The sequence below is a fragment of the Sturnus vulgaris genome, chromosome 24, assembly GCF_052056855.1.
Source record: "Sturnus vulgaris isolate bStuVul1 chromosome 24, bStuVul1.hap1, whole genome shotgun sequence".
Classification (NCBI taxonomy): Eukaryota; Metazoa; Chordata; class Aves; order Passeriformes; family Sturnidae; genus Sturnus; species Sturnus vulgaris.
In genome coordinates this window covers 1,816,910-1,836,971 of record NC_142266.1, presented here as the reverse complement: position 1 = coordinate 1,836,971, position 20,062 = coordinate 1,816,910, and the positions used below count along the sequence as shown (strand labels likewise).

The 20,062-nt window shown below is 55.4% G+C and overlaps 2 protein-coding genes across 4 annotated transcripts; one reads left to right on the top strand and one right to left on the bottom strand.

Annotated features, from left to right (window-relative positions):
- The first annotated feature begins 2,435 nt into the window (after window positions 1–2,435).
- FABP3 (fatty acid binding protein 3) lies at window positions 2,436–6,052 on the top strand. The gene is made up of 4 exons (XM_014887596.2): window positions 2,436–2,627; window positions 3,313–3,485; window positions 5,544–5,645; window positions 5,759–6,052. Exons 1-4 carry the CDS (start codon window positions 2,555–2,557, stop codon window positions 5,810–5,812), a joined length of 402 nt encoding a protein of 133 aa, XP_014743082.1. The 5' UTR covers window positions 2,436–2,554; the 3' UTR covers window positions 5,813–6,052.
- Window positions 6,053–7,439: 1,387 nt separating this feature from the next.
- ZCCHC17 (zinc finger CCHC-type containing 17) lies at window positions 7,440–20,012 on the bottom strand. 3 transcript variants are annotated; one of them, XM_014887595.2, is made up of 8 exons: window positions 19,842–20,012; window positions 19,615–19,723; window positions 18,727–18,784; window positions 17,373–17,473; window positions 17,202–17,293; window positions 16,779–16,879; window positions 14,772–14,923; window positions 7,440–8,163 (listed from the first exon to the last, which is right to left on the bottom strand). In XM_014887595.2, the coding sequence occupies exons 2-8, from the start codon at window positions 19,687–19,689 to the stop codon at window positions 7,999–8,001; spliced, it is 744 nt and encodes a 247-aa protein (XP_014743081.2). In that variant the 5' UTR covers window positions 19,690–19,723; window positions 19,842–20,012; the 3' UTR covers window positions 7,440–7,998. The 3 variants fall into 3 exon arrangements, with proteins under 3 accessions (XP_014743081.2, XP_088034599.1, XP_088034600.1); XM_088178473.1 differs by having other exon boundaries at window positions 19,805–19,949; XM_088178474.1 differs by lacking the exon at window positions 7,440–8,163 and adding an exon at window positions 11,796–11,931 and having other exon boundaries at window positions 19,842–19,990.
- Between the last annotated feature and the right edge of the window lie 50 nt (window positions 20,013–20,062).

The following is a 20,062-nucleotide window of genomic DNA, read 5'->3' as shown; positions in this document are numbered from 1 at the left end:
GTGTGTGTGTATCCGTGTGTGTGTATCCGTGTGTGTGTGTGTGTGTATCCATATGTGTGTGTGTGCATCCGTGTGTGTGTGTGTGTGTATCCATGTGTGTGTGTGTGCATCCATATGTGTGTGTGTGTATCCATGTGTGTGTGTGTGTGCATCCGTGTGTGCGTGTGTGTATCCATGTGTGTGTGTGTGTGTATCCATGTGTGTGTGTGTGTGTGTGTGTGTGTGTATCCGTGTGTGCGTGTGTGTGTGTGTATCCGTGTGTGTGTATCCGTGTGTGTGTGTGTGTGTGTGTGTGTGTATCCGTGTGTGCGTGTGTATCCGTGTGTGCGTGTTTGTGTCCCTGTGTGTGTGTGTATCTGTGTGTGTGTGTGTGTGTGTATCCGTGTGTGTGTGTGTGTATCCATGTGTGTGTGTGTGTGTGTGTGTATCCGTGTGTGTGTGTGTATCCGTGTGTGTGTGTGTATCCGTGTGTGTGTGTGTGTATCCATGTGTGTGTGTGTGTGTGTGTGTATCCGTGTGTGTGTGTGTATCCGTGTGTGTGTGTGTATCCGTGTGTGTGTGTGTGTATCCATGTGTGTGTGTGTGTGTGTGTGTATCCGTGTGTGCGTGTGTGTGTGTATCCGTGTGTGTGTATCCGTGTGTGTGTGTGTGTGTGTGTGTCTGTCCGTGCACGCCCCAGGTGAGTGGGTGGCCGTGTTCATGCATGCTTCTGTGGGTGGGTGTGCAGAGGCAGCCGTGTGGGTGTCCCTGTCAGTGGGTGTCCCTGTCAGTGGGTGTCCTTGTGCACGGGTGTCCCTGTGCCCGGGTGTCATTCTGTGTGGGTGACTCTGTGCATGGTTGTCTCCTGTGGGTGGGTGTCACCATGCCTGGGTGACCCTGCCCGTGGGTGCTCCCTATGGATTGCTGTCCTTGTAGATTGCTGTGCCTGTGCATTGGTGTCCCTGTCAGTGGGTGTCCCTGTCAGTGGGTGTCCCTGTGTTAGAGTGTCCCTGTCTGTGGATGTCCCTGTGCCCAGATGTCCCTGTGCCAGGGTGTCCATATTTCAGGGTGTCTCTGCCAGTGGGGTGTCCCTGTGCCCAGACGTCCCTATGCCGGGGTGTCCTTGACAGTGAGGTGTCCCTGTGCCCAGGTGTCCCTGTGCCGGGGTGTCCCTGTGCCAGGGTGTCCCAGTCAGTGAGGTGTCCCTGTGCCAGGGTGTCCCTGCCAGGGGGGTGTCCCTGTGCCTGGGCAGCTGTTCCTGTCAATGCCCCCATCTCACAGTGCCGTTGTAGAGGGAGCACTCAAGGGGACAGGGCTGTGCGGCTTTGGGACAGTGACACCCAGGTGAGGGGACAGAGGACCGTCCTTGCCCTCTGTGTCCCCCCTGGCCACGGAGGCTCTGTCTCCCTGGGGAATAAATTGTCCTTGTGACTCTGGCGAGCAGGGGCAGGGAAAGGAACACCCATCCCACGGGGACGGGTCCTGTAGCCCCCAGGGCACGAGGTGAGGGGTCCTGCTCGGTGGCAGTGTCAGCAGGAGGAAGCTGAGCACGAGCTCCGGCTATTTTTGGGTGTCGGCAATATCACACAGGGGACAGAGAAGGGAGAAAGTGTCCCCAGTCCCTCACGGCCCTGGTGCCTTTGACCCCAAAGTCCCCAAGACAAGGCGACACGCTGCAGCCACCGGCGTCCCTGAGCCCCCAGGTGGATCCCTCCACGGCCCGGGGATGGGGACAGGAGTGGGCATCGTCCCCTGGGGTCCAGGGGACACCGAATCCCACGGCCGGGGTGACCCCACCCACGCTGGGAAGGGGCCGGGGATGCGCTGGTCCCACGGGAGCCCAAAGCAGGGGGAGATGGGGGGACCTGCTGTGGGTCCCACAGCCCCGTGCCTGTCCTTGTCCCCAGCACCCAAAGCATCACTGGTGGCACACGCTCGTGTCCCCACGCACACAGGGAGGGGACAGGGTCACTCGTGTGCCCACACACAGGCACATCAAGCAGGGACCGGGTCACGCGTCCCCACAGGCACCTGGCATTGAGGGGGTGTCACACATGTCCCCACACTCTCCTGGAGTCCCCACATGTATTCCCACACTCCCCCCGGTTGTCCCTGCTCCCCGTGCCTCAGTTCCCCCAGCTCCCCTGTCCCCGCCACTCGTGTCCCATCTGTCATCACCACTGTCGCTGTCCCCGTGCCCCGACGTGCCCAGGGGTAGCCCCTGCCCCTCCCCGCGCACCCATGGGACCACCTGGGCTGGGCACACACCCTCCGTGCCCACCTCCGCTCCTGCCCCGCACAGCCCGGGCACAGCTCACGACACAAGTGCCCGTCTCCGCTGTCCCCATCCCTGCCCAGCCCTGCGGGTCGCCCCGGGGGCGGGGGGCGGTGGCCGGGCCGGGGTGGCCGCTGGCAGCGCTGCCGGGGAGTATTTCTGGAGCGCGTTGTGCTCTTTCCAATCATGTGATGAGGACATTATTTAAGGCGGCTGCGGGGCCGGAGCAGCTGCAGGCGGTGCCACGCTCGCACACGGCCGGACCCCCGCGCGTCTGCAGCCCCCCCTCGCCCCCTCGCCATGGTCGACGCCTTCGTGGGCACCTGGAAGTTGGTGGACACCACCAATTTCGATGAGTACATGAAAGCTTTGGGTGAGTGGGCGCGGCTGAGAGCGGGCTTGGAGTCACATCACCTTTTTTTTTTTTTTTTTTTCCTACGCCCCCCCTCCCCAATTTGCGTGGTGAACCCCCGCCCCCGCACGGGGGTCTGGCTGGGGGGGTTGCAGGTGGTGGTGGGGGGTCGCTGCTGCCTCCGTGGGTGGTTTAGGGGCGCTCTGGGGTTTTGTGCACGTGGGGTTGGGCTGGATGAGGGGGATCTCAGGCCAGGTGAGGGGTCTCGTCCTTCCCGTGCCCCCCTCGGGAGCAGCCTTTGGCAGAAGGTAGAGGGATGGGATGCCCGTCCTGGGTGCTGGGGGCCGCTCAGGACCCCGCAGCCTTCCCCAGCCCCCGAGCCACCATCAGCCAGCCCCGGCACGGTCAAGGGGAGTGCCCCACCCCAGGGCAGTGCGGGGAGGGGGCACAGATACCGGTTTCCCCCTCACCCCGCTCAGGGGCTGGTGGGTGCTGGTCCCGGATCCATCCCTCAGCAAGGACAGCATTCCCTGTCCCCCCTTCCTCTGCTCCTGCCTCGGGAGCGCACCGAGCCCCCCAGGACCGGGAGCGGGCAGGATTTTGGGGTTCACCCTCCACCACCACGGGGAGGAAGAGCTCGGGGGTGATGCCAGGGGTGGGTGGCTGCATCGTGCCCCTCCACACCCCCTCACCCCTCGGCCCCCAGGCGTGGGCTTCGCCACGCGGCAGGTGGCCGGCTTCACCAAGCCCACCACCATCATCGAGCTGGATGGCGACAAGATCACCGTGAAGACCCAGAGCACCTTCAAGAACACCGAGATCACCTTCAAGCTGGGCGAGGAGTTCGACGAGACCACGGCAGATGACAGGCACGTCAAGGTGAGCCCCAACCCTGCCCCACCCCGTGGCACCCTCGAAAGGCTCTGTGGGCTCCGGGGGATCTCTCCATCAGCCCGCGGCTCCAGGGCTCCATCCTGGCTCCCTGTGCAAGGGGAAAACCTCTGTGTCCTCCGGGGCCGCTGCTCAATCCCAGTCCCCTCCAGACAGGCCCCCCTGGTCCGTTTTGGGGCTGGGCTCCCCCGGGAGCAGGACGGAGCTGCCGGGAAGGTTGAGCAAGAGCCGGGCTGGCGAGTGCCAGCTTGCTCAAGAGGAGGCCGTGGTGGGGTGGTGAGAAGTGTCCCTGCCCTGAGGGAAGAGAGGCACCACACCCCTTTCTTGAGCCCCTTCTGGGCCTGCCCTCCCAAGCAGGCAGCGCTGCAGGGATGGAGCACCGGGACAATCCCAGCTGGTCAGCGCCTCTCCAAGGGCTCATCCCAGGGCTGCGGAGCTCAAAACTTCCCAGGCCAGGCTGCTCCTCCTTGTAACAGCAAGGCAAAAATCACCTGAGAGAGATCAACGACTTTCGTGGCCTCTCCCACCCTGCAGGAACATTTTCCCTTGAAGGAGTGGCCCATCTCCTGACTTTTCCTAGATTTCAGCTGCCGCGCCCATGCCCCACTGAACGCTCCATGCAGGAACAGCTGGCAGCTCTGTGCCCCACACCCAGCCCGGGGGGCCACCTCAGGAGGGACCTGGCGGCTCTTTGGGCACAAAACCCTTTCCTGGCCCCAGAGCAGGAAGCACAAAGGGCTGGGCTCGGAGTGAGGCTGGGGGAAGGGGCTGAGTGTGAGCTCCCTCCCGCCCCAGCTCCTGGAAGCCGTTCAAGCAGCAGGAGCGTGTGACCGGCCCGGAGCTGCTGCCACAGCCCGGGACGTGCCCTTGGGGTGCCCCCAGGCCGGGGGCCAGAGGGCACATGATGGGTCAGCGGGGCCAGGACGGCTGCCCGAGGCACGGGGCTGGACAGGATGGGGCAGAGGGGGTCAGCCATGGGGTGTTGTGGGGCACCCAGGATAGTATGGAATGGTTTGGGTTGGAAGGGACCTTAAAGATCATCTAAATCCAACCCCCTGCCATGGCAAGGACACCTCCCATTGTCCCAAGCCCCAGTGTCCAACCTGCCTTGGACATTCCAGGGATCCAGGGGCAGCCACAGCTGCTCTGGGCACTCCCCACCCGCACAGGGAGGAATTTCTCCCCAGTATTCCAGGCACAGCCCTGCCCTCTGGCTGTGGGTTCCAGGGCAGTGGGGCACTCGAACCCTGCGGGTACCCAAACTTTTGGAGCAGTTGACCCAGCTGTGGGGAGAATTGGGATCTGAGGGAGCACCCAGAGCTTTGTGGGGCCCTTGTGGGGCAGGGGCACACCTGAGCTCTGGACAGACCCAAGCCATGGGGGCACCACCCGAGGGGCAGCCCCCGGCTCTGGAGGGGGCTGGGTGGGGGGCACAGGGCAGGATGGGGACAGGCGGGCGGTGTCAGTGCTTTTCCTGGCACAACCCCGTCCTGCGTGCCGTGGCCGGCGCTGTCACAGTAACCTTGGCACAGGCCGGGCTCTCGGGGCTGAGTCAGCAGCGGCGCTGTGCAAACAGCAGCGCGGCGAGCAGAGGCGTGTTTGCCGCACCAGCCCCTCCAAAAACCCTCGGCGGGCCCTGCAGGGCAGGGAAGCTCCGGTTCCAAGCCCCGATCCCTGCCCCGCCTCTCTGGTCCCCTCTTGGGAGCGCGGCCGGGACAGGTCTTGGTGGCCCCGGAGTGGGACGTGGCCCCGAGCGGGACTCCCCGTGCTGGCCCCGGGGCACGGAGGGCAGGGTGACCGTGCCGGTGGCACTCCGGGGTCACAGGGGGGCAGCCGAGGCCGTGACCCAGCGCAGGATCCAGGCTGGGCTTAGCGCGGCTGACCAAGCCAAGGCGGGGACGTGCCAGGTTGGCATCCCCACAGTGGCACCCCCAGGCTGATCCCGAGTCCTGCGGGGTTCCAGGGTCCCCTCTGAGCGACAAACCCCCCCAGAGCCCAGAAAGCCCGGGGAGGAAGGTAACTGTGGGTCTCAATCCCTCCCTGCAGTCCGTGGTCACACTGGATGGAGGCAAACTCGTCCATGTGCAGAAATGGGATGGAAAGGAGACATCGCTGGTCCGGGAGCTGAAAGATGGGAAATTAATTCTGGTAAAGAAATGGTTTTATTCTGAGGCCCCCACCTCGGAAATGGTTTGAAGTGGGAAGAGCTCAGCTCGGGGCTGGGCAAGGCAGCACTAACCCCCACACCCCTCTGCCCCCAGACTCTCACCATGGGCAACGTCGTCTCCACCCGCACCTACGAGAAGGCGACATAGGCGCTGTCCCAGGTCCCCTGCCTGTCACCCGGTGCCACATCGTCCCCACCGCCTGGCCCCGTGCCAGGCACGGCTTCCCCTGGGCTCGGAGCCGCTGCCCCGCCGGGGCCGCCCCTGCCCCCGCCCGGCGCCTGCAGGGGCTCGAGGGGCTTGGGTGGTGGTTTCGTGCTTTGTTGTTGGGTTCTTTTTTAATTGAGAGTGGGAAAAGTCACATGGAAAAATAAAAAAGGTGTTGTTACAGCTCTGTGCTCGGTTTACTGGGGAAAAGGTGCTTTGGGCACGTGCCCAGCCATAGGGATGGCAGGGATGGGGTTAATGGCCAGTGATCCCAGTAGCTCATCTCAGCCTCTTCTCCAAGCGGTGGGGATCAGTTCTGCTCAGAAATGTGCTCTCCTGGCGGCAATGTTCAATTCCTGTAGCAGATCAGGATCCAGGAATGCCCCGCCCAGCGAGGCGGATCCACCAGGGCAGGACGGAGCGCCACAGCCTCAGCCAGAGCCGCAGGCTCACCTGGAATAAAGAGCTGAGCTCTTGGTGTCGGGATTTGGGAAGGGAAACGGCCCCAAAGGGGGATGCAGCCATGGGGAGCTGGGCCGGGAAGCACAGGGAAGGAAAGGGATAAGGAGAGGCTGCATCAGCAATCCCAGCTCCTCCTGCCGGCGACGCCAACAGCTGCCAACCCCCCCAGCTCCCTGCAGAGCCAGCGGCCACAGCAGCGACTCCTTCCTGAGGAGGACAATTCGCCCTCAGCACGGGAACCCCCTGTGCTCCCGTGGAGGAGCGCGGCCTGAGGGCCGAAGGGATCCAAGTCCCTTCCCAGAGACAGAGCTCCCAAACGAGTCCCCTCAGAGCTGGCGGTGAGAAGAAAGCCACCCCCACCGTGCTCTGTTTCTTCATGGTTATAGTCTGCACCGCCTTGGTCTCTTCCCCTGGTTTTGGTTCTGAGCCCTCAGACTATTTGTCCTGTTGCTCTACCCCACCCCCTGCCTTCCCCATAGAAATCCCTGTTTCTCCCCAGTTTGATCCCTGGCACCTTCAGAGTGGCCTCCCATAATAAAGACTTTGCTCTCTGTGGAATGCTGTATGAGGCTCCTGTTCTTTATCTCCGTGTCACTGGACAGTGACTTCACAGGAGAGCTGGAGATCACTAGAGCTGAAATCACCAGAGATGGATTCACTGGAGCTGAAATCACCAGAGCTGGAATCACTAGAGATGAATTCACTGGAGCTGAAGGCCCTCACTGCTGAGGGATGTGCCTGTGCCCCTTGGGACATTCCCTGCAGGACACCCCTCCAGGAAGGTCATGGCACCAGGAACACCCCCAGATCCCCGGATTGCAGCACCTTCCCCAGTCACATCTGTCCCAGCAGGGCCGAGCTGCTCCTGGCACACTCCCCCTGCCATCCCTTCCCTGACCTTCAGCTCCAGTTACAAGATCTATGCTCCTTCCAGAAGCTTCTCCTATGTCTCACCTCACCACACACCCCCTTCCCACCCCAGGGAACCTCGGGAAGCAGCCAGAACTTCCCAAAAAAACCCTTTCCCATCTCCTCCATGCAGCCAGTGCTGTTCTTCCCCCACCCAAGATGAAGTGTGGAGAGTAAGAATAAAGGAGCCAGTACAAAGTACAGCTGGACAGGGCAGATTTATTTTCCATCCCTTTCCAAGGCAGCAAACACTCCATAGTTCGTGTTTACTCCCAGTATCTCCACTCCCCCATTTGCTCCTTGCTCCTTCACTCCCAGTGTTTGCAGAGACCAAGGGAGTCAGGGCAGGTTTGCAGCCCAGAGCTGTGCCAGGGGGTTGTGGTCCCACCAGCAACACCAAACCCTGTCCCCAGCACGGTGTGGGCCTGCCTGTGCCACCCCAAGCTCTGCAGGCCACTGCTGTCCCCCAGCTGTCACAAGAGCTGGCAGCAGCTCCAGCAGGACACGAGGTGTGGGACAGCAGGGGTGCCCTGCAGGGTGGCATGAGCCTGTGCTGGCAGCAGCTGAGGGACAAAGGGGCAGCCCGTGCCCAAGGTGACAAGGACAGCTCATGGCAAGGTCAGCACCTGTAACACCACACCCTGTGTTTCTTGGAGAAGGAAATTCCTTGTCCCTGGAACAGGACAGGTGCTGATCCCTGCTGGCTGCACCAGGGAATGGCCAGGGCAGCAGCCCAGCCTGCCCTGCTCATCCCAGGGCTACTTCTTGTGCTTCTTCTTCTTCTTTTTGGGAGCCCTGCTGGCTTTCCCTGAGTGCTTGGGCCTCTTGCTGGAGGGCTGAGCTCCATCACTGTCCGAGGCTGAGCTGTCTGAGTCTGACTCCGAGCACTGCTTGGCCTTGTGCTTCTTCTTTTTCTTCTTCTCCTAGGAAAACACAGCAAAGCCTGGCAATGTGGAAATGCTCCCCTGGTGCTCAGCAGGGCAGCACGAGCCTTTCTGGGCTGTTCCTACATGGAAAGGGCACCGTGCCCCAGCAGGCAGGAGTTCATCATCACCACTGCCACCCTCAGCTGCAGGGCACAGAGCATGAAATCAGAGCACAAGGGCAGCAACAGGGAAATCCAAGGCTAGAAAACATTGGATAATTCATGGAAGGAGAGTTCTTGCTTTCACTCCTTTATTTCATGGTTCTTTATTAATACAAGCTGGAAAGATGAAGCTTTTTTGCCTAAAAAATGGGTTTGTAAGCCAGCCATGAGCAGCATCTCTACAGCCCCAGCCCCCAGCCTGCCAGGACAGGAGCACTGGAGCATCCAAACACTCCCTGCTCTGGGCAGGACAGCCCAGGGGAGCTTCCTGCAGCAGGGTGAGGTCAGTGCCCTCCTGCAAGATGTGGTTCTTTACACAACCTCCCTAAAGATTTCACCACCCCCTCCCATTTCCCAACTTCCTCTGTTCCCCTTCCTGCTCCCCAACTTCCCACTGCACCCCTTCCTGCTCCTCAGTTTCCACTGCACCCCTTCCTGCTAATTCTTCCATACACTCTTCTGCCCCCCAGTTTTCCTTGCACACTCTCCTGTTCCCAAACTTCCCTTCCACCCTCCTCTCCTGCTCCCCAACTCCCCCTGCCCCCTCTCCTGCTCTCTCTCCCCTCAGAGCCCCTCATGCTGTGGTTTTGCAAAGCCCTGAAACAAAAGCTCCAGATCTGACCCTTGGCTGCAGCACAAGAACAGCTGGTCTGGAATAAAGCCTGCAAGGAACTTTGAAATGGATCTAAACCCTCCAATTTGAGGCGAGATGAAGCAGCAGGCAGAGATTACCCTGAGATCAGGCTGGGGGGCACTGGGATCACCCCAGACAGATCTGCACTGTTTAATGATGCAGGATGGCAATTTGGGGATATTTAACAGAACACAGGCCTGGGGAGAGGATCTGATTGACCCTGTGCTGCTGCATCCCCTTCCAGCAGGGAGCAGGAATGCTGCCAGCAGCTGCCAAGGGCCTGGCAAACCCCATCCTGCAAAAACCCAGGTGTCCCTTCCCTTGGCACTGAGAAGTCCAGGGAAGCAGGGGAATGGGCTGGGCCTCCCAAATAACTGTGCCTTGCACATGGGTCATGCAAAGCTGCAGCTTTCTGTGCAAGCACAGCAGCAGCAGGCTCCAATAAAGATCCACCAACTCCATCCCTGGCCACATCAATGCCTGAGACCTTCCTGGGAAAAGGCTCTGAGGGTCAGGAATGGTTTGGGTTGGAAGGGACCTGAACAAGCACCCAGTGCCACCTCTGCCATGGCAGGGACACCTCCCACTGTGCCAGGTGCTCCCAGCCCCAATGTCCAGCCTGGCCTTGGGCACTGCCAGGGATCCAGGGGCAGCCACAGCTGCTCTGGCAATTCCATGGCAGCCCCTGCCCACCCTGCCAGGGAACAATTCCTTCCCCAGATCCCATCCAGCCCTGCCCTCTGGCACTGGAAGCCATTCCCTGTGTGCTGTCCCTCCATGCCTTGTCCCCAGTCCCTCTCCAGCTCTCCTGGAGCCCCTTCAGGCCCTGCCAGGGGCTCTGAGCTCTCCCTGGAGCCTTCTCCTCTCCAGGGGAGCACCCCCAGCTCTCCCAGCCTGGCTCCAGAGGGGCTGAACAGGAACCTTTGCCCTACTTGAGAACACAAGGAAAGAAGCCAAGGAGGGTTTCATGGACAGAGATGGCCACTGAGGTGACCAAAGCCCTGGGACAGGCTTGGACAGCTCCAGTGAGGAATGTGACCCAGCAAACTCAGCTTAGGGCTCTGACTAACCCAGCTTTTAAGCAGCTGTGCCCAAAGTGGACTGTGTGTCCAAACACCAGGCCCAGGCTGTCAGCTGGGGAAAAAGGAAAGGAGGTGGCAGCTTCATTTTAGTCAAACTGAACAACTCTTTTAGGGAGCTGAAAGAGCAAAGACAACACTCAGAGCTGAGCATCCAGCAGAGTCCTCTGGGATTCCAGGGAAGGGAGCAGAAGATCAAGTCTCTCCACACCCACCAGACCCTTGGCACATTTTAGCTCCATAACAGCAAATAATGTCACCCAAAACTCAGTCTGTTTCCCTGTGGGGTAACAACAGGCTCACCACAAAGTCCCTGACCCACAGAAGAATGACAGAAGCAAATCCTCCCAGTCCTGAGAGGATAGGAAAGAGTTAAATCCTCCAGAGAAGGGGATGCAGAAAGGAGAATTTTCTCAAGCTTTTCCAGCCCGTGCACATGGTGAGAAAGTTTGACAAGACCTTCACAATCAACAGTTTCATTCCAGAGCTTGGGAAACTTTCTCAGGATGTGAGGGCTGAAGGCAGGACAGGATGTCACACACACTCCTGGGGATGGATCAGGGGACATAAAAGCACACGTGGGCATTGTGCTGGCTGGAAAAAAATCAACAAACCCTCACTCTCCCCTTTTTGGGGGCTTCTAACAGCCAAGATCACTCCAAGAGAGACAAATTCCTTTTCTGGCACACAGTGGGGTTCTTGGGGTGTCCTGTGCAGGGCCAGGAGCTGAACTAAATGATTCCTGTGTCTTTTCCAACCCTGGATATTCCACGGTTCTCTGGTTGCTCCAGTGCAGAAGTGCAGGCAGCACAAATCAGCACAGCCTGGGCTGGAGGTGCAGCAGGAAACACAGAGAGCTGAGCATTCCCAGAGGGAAAAATGTGGCTGCTCCAGCCCTGGAGCAGCCTGGGACAGTGGAAGTGTCCCTGCCCATGGCAGGGGTGGCACTGGATGAGATTTCAGGTCCTTCCAACCCAACCCATTCCAGGATTTTATGATTTTCAGTAGCAGGAGGCAGTGCTGCTGCAAAATCCTCCTGCACAAGCAGCATCCTGCTGCAGAGCACAGCCTTCCTTCAGTCCAGCATCCCAGCCCTGCACAGGACAGCAGGGGCTGCTCCCAGCTCAGGGACTGCCCAGCAAAGCCCAGGTTTGTGCCTGCAGGGACAGCCCTGAGCTGTCAGGTGCTGGATGGGGCTCAGCTCAGCTCTGGGCACACCCAGCACTCCAAACACTGCATTTTGGGGAAATGTTTGGAGAGGATTTGGCCCAAGCAGCTCTCGGTGCAGAGGGCTCACAGCACAAAGAGCTGCACTTCACAGTTCCCTGCACATCCTGCTCCACCTATGCAATTATCACACCAGAACCCAACAGAAGGGCTCCAAAATCTCTCCCCAAGCCCCTGCTGGAGCTGCCAGCAGGACAGCAGCAGGCTGGGCTGGAGCCTGAGTGCTGCTTTTCATGGAATTCCTGCTCCAAAAACTCCTCCAAGAGGGGCCTCTCTGCACCCCAGGCTTCCTCCTGCCCTTTGTGAGGAGACTGCTCCAGGCTGTGCTCTCAGAATGTCACAACAGCTCACTCCTCCTAAAGGTATTTGGGGTTGAGATAAGAGGGGAGTGCCCAGAACTCTCCAAGAAGTTGAAATATTTCTTACCAGACCCTTTAGAGGAGTTATGATCCTATTCCTAGACTTTGTGAAAAACTCAAATGGATTTCTAACGTCTGTCTGCATCCCCAGGGGTGTGCCAGGAATCCTTCTAGGCTTCTTATTTTTTATCCTCATTCCACCATCCAATTTCATTCCAAACAAGATTCATTATATCAATCTGAAGCTGGTTTTGCATCCTTTGTTGGAGGAGCAGTCAGAATGAAGCTGAGGAGAAGAACCCAGCCTAGAGCCAGGAAATAAAAGACAGCCAGATTCAGAAAAATTTGGATTAAGACAATGTGTAAAGGGCTGTGCCCTCTTAATGCCATCGAAGAACCAGTAAAACCAGTAAAACTGAGGATGGACCAAGGCTGGATGAGTCACAGGTCACAGAGCAAACACACTTAGGTGTGGTTTTTGCATGAAGATCTGTAGGGAAATCTGGAAATTTTCCTCGAGGTGGGGAAAAGAGCAGCAAAGTCATAAAAATGCCCCCATCCCAAAGGTCATCCAAAGCCACCTCAGGGATGAGCTGCTCCATGTGGAATAAAGCTCATAAGGAATTTTGAAATGGATCTAAACCCCCAAATTTGAGGTGGTGTGAGCAGCAGATGGGATAGACTTGGAGAATTTCAATCCAAGGGGTTATCCCTCGGTCAGCACTGCAGGTTTTTTCTTGGAAGACAAAGGCAGCAGGATCAGCAGGGCTCAGCCATTCCCAGCCTCCTGCCTCCCACACAGTCCCAGCAGGGACACTGCTGTTCCCACAGGAGCTCCTTCACCCCCTGACCCCAGGAGGAACAGGGACACAGAGCCTGGGCCTGCCCAGCTGGCCCAGACAGGCTCCAGGCCTCATCCCTGGCACAGCACCATGGGATCATGGAATTGTTTAGGCTGGAAAAGCCCTCCAGGATCAGCCAGTCCAACCACGGCCTCAGAACCACCAGCACATCCCCAGGTGCCATCCCAGGTGGTTTATGAGGGATGGGGACTCCACCACTGCCAGGACAGTTTTAGCAACCCTTTCTGTGAAGGATTTTTCCCCAATATCCAACCTAAACCTCCCTCAGCACAACCTGAGGCTGTTTCCTCTCATCCCAGCCCTCATTCCCTGGCAGCACCCCCCTGGCTGTCCCCTCCTGTCAGGGAGTTGTGCAGAGCCAGGTCCCCCCTGAGCCTCCTTTTGTCCAGGCTGAGCCCCTTCGGAGCTCCCTCAGGATTCTCCAGCCTCTCCCCTTCTCCCTCCATCAGGGATCAGGAGACAGGACAGGGCCCAGTGCTGCCACCCAATGATGTGTCACTGTCACACCAGTGCCACTCCCACACAGAGCCTGTGAACGCTGTGGGGCTCAGGCAGGAGGGAAAACCAGAGCTGGGAACATCGGGAAAGCAAGGTGAGAAAAAAAGGGTGAGGATCCTGCAGTGTCTCAAGAGAGGAATCTCTGGGAAGAGGAAAAAACACCCAGAAACTGCAAGGAAACATCAGATCCAGGAAAGCACAAAATGCTGATCCTGAACAACCACAAAGATTAATTTTATTGCTCTGACACTCAGTGGAATCCCTTGGGAGCTGGCAGCTCCCTCCTGTCATTTAAAAACCGCAGCCCCACTGTGGTGTCACACACATGGGAGGGGACAGGTCAGCAAGGAGATTGTCCCTGAATCCACAGAGCTATTTCCACGTGCTGTAAACCCCCAGAGCCCCAGGCAAGCACATGGTGGCTCCCAGACAAGATCACAGCAGGCACTCCAGACTACAAGGGAACCATTCATCTCCAGGATCCCACATCCTGCCCCCAAAAAAGCTCAAAGTTTTATTATTCCAGCTCTGGAAAACATCTGAAAACTTTTGATGTCACCCTTGAGAAGGGAGGGAGATCAAAGGAACGAGTGAGATTTCAAGGAAAGCTATTAATTCACCAACCCCAAAAAAATCAGGAACAAATTCAGGACAGTGACACACATTTCCTGTAGTGTCAGCAGGGCAAGACTCCACAGGGAATCCCCATGCTGGTGGATGGGCAGGGGCAGGATAACAAGTTATTCGTGCTCTTAGTGCACTTTTTGTGTAATTTTTCCCCAAAACATTTAAACAACTTGAGCCTTTTCTGCCTGCTGCCACTCTCCAGGGATACAGAGAGGCCACAGACCTGGAAAGAGGGGAAAAAATAGAGAAAGGGCTTTGGAAAAGTAATTAAAAGTGGGACTGTGAAGGGGCTGATGGGAGAGTTTATTCATTGAAGTCTTGAACTGGATTGTGGCTGCCCCTGGATGTGTCCCAGGCCAGGCTGGACAGGGCTTGGAGCAACCTGGGACAGTGGAAGTGTCCCTGCCCATGGCAGGGGTGAGATGGGATTTAAGGTCCCTTCCAATCCAAACCACTCTGGGATTCTGTGAATACTCACCCCTGAATAAACCTGACCACCAAAAGCTCCTGGTTTGGGTTCAAGCCTCACCTGTGTTTTATTTTATCCCATCCTGCTCTGAGCCAGAGGTCAAACACTGCCTGGAAAATGTCTCTGATCTGGTGCCATTTTCACAGGGACAAAAATTGCTCTGGAGCCTGGGAATGCTCCCTGTGCAAACAGAGCCAGGGATTTTCCCCCAGGGTGTGCAGATAAACCCAATTCCCACAGCTCTGGCAGGGTCAGGATACCCCTGGAGCCAGCAGAGCACTGAGTCCACATGAAAGAAAGGTGTGAGGGCAGGAGAAGGGAGGAAAACAGGTCACTGGCAGGAATACAGGAATTCAGGACACTGAAGCAATGCCTACAGAGCCTCACAAAGACCAGGAAAAGCAATAATCCTCCTTTCCTCACTCTAAGAATATCTTTTGAGGGCTGTGAGTTGTAACACAAAACCAGCTTGAAGGAAGTTTGACAGGAAAAGGAGAAAACCTAAGAATTAGTAAGAAATCTGCAGAGGAAATTCCTGTTTTTCTGCAGAATCTGCCCAGAACTGAGGCACCTTCTCAGCCCACACCTGGCTACTCACACCCATGTTGCTGGAGTAACTCAGGTGTAACTACAGAGCAAATCCCCACCCCCATTTCCTTTTCCAGGCCAGCCAGAGGCCACCTCATACCTTTTTCCTCTTTTTTGAAGACTCCTCAGCCTGGCTGATCCTTTTATCCCCTTCAGGTCCTGCTGCTGCTCCCTCCTCTTCCTCCTCCTCCTCTGGAATGAGGCTGTATTTGGTTCCTCCAGGCTGCATGAAACACTCCTTGGCAAAGTGACCTGGAAAAAAAAGGTGTTTGAAGGAACAACCCAGCCCCTTCTCCTTTTTTTTTTTTGTTCTTTTTTTAGCAAATGCATTTCACACACCTGAAGTGCTGCCAAGGCTCTTTTGATTATCAGTCACAGGGAGTCAATCTACACTGGACATTTTTTGTTCTGAAATTTCAGCTGGTTGAACATGCCCTGATTAAACAGGACAGGGAACAAACATAACCCAGGTCATTCTGGAGGGATTAGTTAGGCATAAAATAAAATATTCTTGTCTCAACAAGCAAAAAATTTGTCTCTGCAGGAGCTTAATCAGCCCAGAAGAGTGGGAGAAAAATTGGTGTGATTGGCACCTGGAAAATGAGCTAAAGCCACAAAGAGAGAGGAATTCAGCTCTTCTGGTCCTACCCTTTCTACTCTGGAGACATCAAAGTTGACCTACTAAGAGCTGCAGTGAAAATTTGGAGAGCTGGCACCTGCTGTCAGGAGGAGACACATTTATTTAAAAGAAGATTGGAAATAGGCATAATCCTGGCTTTTTTGGGGTTCTTTAAAATAGTGGTTTATATATAATAGTTCTTTAAATAGTAGTAATTCTTTAAAACAGTATTTTAAGGATATTTCTCCACCACTACACAGCCCACACTCATCATTAACCTCCTCCAGAATAGCATGAGCCCTATTAACCATTTCCTCTAAATAACACAAGTAGGGCACAGCAAAAACTCCTGCACAAAAAAATACTTTGTGCCTCAGCAACTTGAATAAATCTACTGAAGGGTACCACAAAATCATCTTCACACTGCTGAAGCAGGCAGGACACCATTTCAGCAAGTCATAAACTTGGTTTTAGCTCTGAGACACAGCTCCAGTGTCCCAGCAGCTGAGCTGGAGCTTCCACTGATGGTTCACAGTGGGATCACCTGGGCAAGGTTTGTTTGCTTCTTAAAAACCCAAATCAGAGTAAGATCTCAGGTATGAGACAGGAATCACAGTGCAGGAAGGGGATCTGGCCTGAGCTGTGGCCAGCAGGAGGCACAGAATGGTTGGGGCTGAAGGGCTCTGGAGATCACCTGGAGCAGGTGACACAGGGACACATCCAGGGTTGAAGGGCTCTGGAGATCACCTGGAGCAGGTGACACAGGGACACAGCCAGGGCTGGGGTGGCTCCACAGAGACAGACTCCACTCTCTCTCTGTTCCAGAGCTCTGCATTCCCCGTGGACAGAAGCTTTTCCTCCCAGTGAGGTAGAACTCACTGTGTTTGAGTTTCTGGCCATCACTCCTTGTCCTGGCCCTGAGCAGGGCCCGGCCCCATCCTCTGACACCCCCTGGGGTATTTCTGTGGATTGACAGCATCCCCTCTCACTATTTTCTTCTCCACAACAACCAAGCCCATCTCCCTCAGTCTCTGCTCATGGCTCCAGTCCTTCATCATCTTTGTGGCTTCCACTGGCCTCTCACCAGTAGCCCAAAGGGGTGTGTTATTAAGGAATAAACTTTTTTTTAAAAGATTTGAACTAAATCTTTTAGTTTTGTAGCAAGTGATAAAAAAGTGCCTCCTCCAAAAGACAAACATGGAACCAAAATTGAGTCCTTACAACCACGTGTAACCATGTCAGCAGAGTGCCCAGAGCAGCTGTGGCTGCCCCTGCATCCCCAAAGTGTCCAAGGCCAGGCTGGACATTGGGGCTGGGAGCAGCCTGGGATTGTGGAAGGTGTCCCTGGGGATTGGAGCCTTGTGGGATTTAAGGTCCCTTCCAACCCAGACCATTTAGGGATTCTAACCATGAGACAGACATTGATACAACCCCACCAAGGGTCACTGCCTGCTGGGACAAAGCCATAAGGAAGCAGCCCAGACCCACCTTTGCAGCCACATTTCTTGCACACTGTGTTCAGGACGGCCTCCAGGGTGATCTTCTGGCTCGTGTAGTCCCTGAAGGTTCGTTTCTTCCTCTCATCCTGACTGGAGGGACAAGAGCAGCTCCATTTTTAACCTCATTTTGGTACAAACATACCCGACCACAAGGCTTTTAAAGGTTACTCTCAACACTTAAAAAAAAAAAAAAAAAAAAAAAAAAAAAAAAAAAAAAAAAAAAAAAAATAGGATAGCTGACCTGGCCTTGGGCACTGCCAGGGATCCAGGGGCAGCCACAGCTGCTCTGGGAATTCCATGGCAGCCCCTGCCCACCCTGCCAGGGAACTCCATCTGGCAGTGGAAGCCATTCCCTGTGTCTGATGGAAGCCATTCCCCCCTGGCCTGCTCTGTTCTGCTCAGATTTACCCACTCAAGGGAAACGTTGTTGGGGTCCAGGTCTTTCCCTGTGCCTTGGTGAACAACCTTCATGGAGAGGGAGAGCTTCAGCTTGTCATCCTTTATCTAGAAAACATGCAATTAGCAGGATAAATGAGCACAGTGTTAATTAACACACAGGATACTTTATTGTAATTGAGCTTACCTCTTTCCCAATGAGCTTCACCCAGACTTTGTCCCCAACATCAACAATCTCAGAGGGTTTGTCCACACGGCAGGAGGACATGTGAGTCCTGTGGACAAGGCCTGCACGGGGGGTGGGAGAGAAGAGACACAAACAATGCTCAGATTTGCCTTCCAGCAAAAGACAGCAGCTCTAAAGTGGATGCAGGTAATCCCTTGAGGTGTGGGAAGAATGTGTTTTTACACCATTAATCAACAGAATTTAAAAATTAATAGTGTGTATTGTTTAGCTCATCCTTTTTTCAGTTCTATGGGGACAATTCTCCACTGAATCTCAAATTTGCAGTTTCCAAAGTGGCTTGGAGCTGATAATCCTTTGGGGTGTGGGGAGAATGTGTTTTTAATAAAGTAATTAATTAATAAACAAATAGGTTAATAAATAAGTTAACAAAACATAAAAATTAATAGTCTATTTAATCTTTAACTCATTTTAATTTCTATTTTTTTATTATTGTTTATAATGTAGACACCTTTAGTAAAGCTGTAAATGTTAATAACAAATATAGCTAATAAATATGTTTGTGAATAAACATATATGTATTTTGGAGAGTGCTGCAATTTTTTAACTCCTAAGACAGGTCACAACACCCCAAATTAGATTTTAATTTGGGTGATTGACATGTGGACAGCAGAGTTCTGCAGGGGAGGAGAAATCTGGGAACACTCTGCTGCTCCAGCTCACATTCCAAGGTCACTCTGAGCCTTCCCCCAGCAGCCAAAATCCTGCAGGGAGCAGGAATTCAGCAGGGCAGCAGACAAGAGGTTCCTTGGGGGTTGCAGCTTTCCTACAATCACAGAAACAGCTTTAAATCTGATTTTCCACCTCTTTTTCTTTCAGCTTTGTTTTAGTCTTTTTTTCCCCCACTCATTTACACTGACCATTAAAAGGAAGAAATTTGGCAAACTACCTAACTGCAGGATTTCTATAGTTCTGCCATTATCTTCAAATGATTCTCCAAATTATCCTGGAGTTATCAAAACCTTCACTACAATATTCTGAAGATACAAAAACCCACCCAAAATATCCAGAATTTACCAAAAACCCACCCCCAAATATCCAGAAGTTACCAAAAATCCACTCCAAGACACCCTGGAATTACCAAAACTCCACCCCAAGATATCCTGAAGTTACCAAAAACCCCTCTGAGTATTTCTTGGGAATCATGCAAAAGTCCATCATCTTCTAAATGTTTTCCAAGAACTCCAAATTTCTTCCTAATTGAGGAAAACCTAATTTTTTGAGCTTTTGTTAAAACCCTTTAATTCTGAGGTGCCTGCTTGCCTTGGACATTAAAAACAACTTCAGAGACACAAACCTTGTTTCCTGCAGCCTGGGATTTTGATAAATGCCCCATAATCTGTCACTGCAGCAACCTGGGGAGAAAATCCACATGAGAGCTGAAGGAAACCACTCCTGTTCTCAGCCCACAGGGGAGAACCTGCCCAACAAACCTGCACAGTTCACCTGACATGGAGATTATCAGAGCATCAGGGGATGGTTTGGGTTGGAAGGGACCTTAAATATCATCCAGTGCCACCCTGTGCCATGGCAGGGACCCCTCCCACTGTCCCAGGTGCTCCCAGCCCCAATGTCCAGCCTGGCCTTGGGCACTGCCAGGGATCCAGGGGCAGCCACAGCTGCTCTGGCAATTCCATGCCAGCCCCTGCCCACCCTGCCAGGGAACAATTCCTTCCCCAGATCCCATCCAGTCCTGCCCTCTGGCACTGGAAGCCATTCCCTGTGTGCTGTCCCTCCATGCCTTGTCCCCAGTCCCTCTCCAGCTCTCCTGGAGCCCCTTCAGGCCCTGCCAGGGGCTCTGAGCTCTCCCTGGAGCCTTCTCCTCTCCAGGGGAGCACCCCCAGCTCTCCCAGCCTGGCTCCAGAGGGGCTCCAGCCCTGCAGCAGCTCCATGGATTCCTCTGGACTCTCTCCAGCAGCTCTAGGTGATGTTTATGTTGGAATTTCGAGCTCTACAGGTAGGGAATCACCTGAGTGGGGCAGAGGGACAGAATCCCCCCTCCCGTGCTGCCTTCCCTCTATCGCTGCACACATACCTATATATAAACAACAACTCCACGCCCACAGCTGTGTGTACGGGTACAGAGCTGTTCGTCACCCAAACTTCCCCTGCGCTAAGCCCTGGCGGAACCAAGACAATCAATTCCCACAGAGCACGGCCCAGGCCGTGCCCCCGCTGCCCGCACCTCGCCCTGGAAGATGGAGTAGAGTTCGGGGAGCGGCTCCATCGCCTCCACAGGTCCCGTGCCAGCCAGCTGCATTCACCCCACGCTACCGCATCCTCTCTCCAGGATACTGAGAAAAGAAACATTTCATTGACGCCTGTAAACCCTAGAGCCCTCAGGGTTCAGAAGCTTGAGGAAATCAGGGACGGACCCGAGCGGAACCCACAGTGCCGCGGTTCAGGACTGACCCAGACTGGCGCCGTGGGACAAGACGGCTCTTCCCAGAGCCCGCGGGGCGGTGGGAGCTCGTTAGCGCCCGGGCCAGCAACACCAACGCGCTGCCATCACCTCAACCACCCCCGCCATTCTTCCCTCAAGCCAAGAGGCCGCGCACCCCGCCAATCACAGAGCGCAATGTTACCGGGTGGCGACTCGCAGCCAATCAACGTTACCCAAGCTACCCAGCGCC

Bases quoted from the DNA above. Each gene is read 5' to 3' on its own strand.
- ZCCHC17 (XM_014887595.2), bottom strand. From the start codon at position 19,689: ATGCAGCTGGCTGGCACGGGACCTGTGGAGGCGATGGAGCCGCTCCCC. The intron at 17,474-18,726 runs GTTTGTGTCTCT...CCCCCCGTGCAG, and splicing joins CCCAGGCTGCAGGAAACAAG to GCCTTGTCCACAGGACTCAC. The intron at 16,880-17,201 runs GTGGGTAAATCT...TTGTCCCTCCAG, and splicing joins CCCAACAACGTTTCCCTTGA to TCAGGATGAGAGGAAGAAAC.
- FABP3 (XM_014887596.2), top strand. From the start codon at position 2,555: ATGGTCGACGCCTTCGTGGGCACCTGGAAGTTGGTGGACACCACCAAT. The intron at 3,486-5,543 runs GTGAGCCCCAAC...CCCTCCCTGCAG, and splicing joins CAGATGACAGGCACGTCAAG to TCCGTGGTCACACTGGATGG. The intron at 5,646-5,758 runs GTAAAGAAATGG...CTCTGCCCCCAG, and splicing joins AAGATGGGAAATTAATTCTG to ACTCTCACCATGGGCAACGT.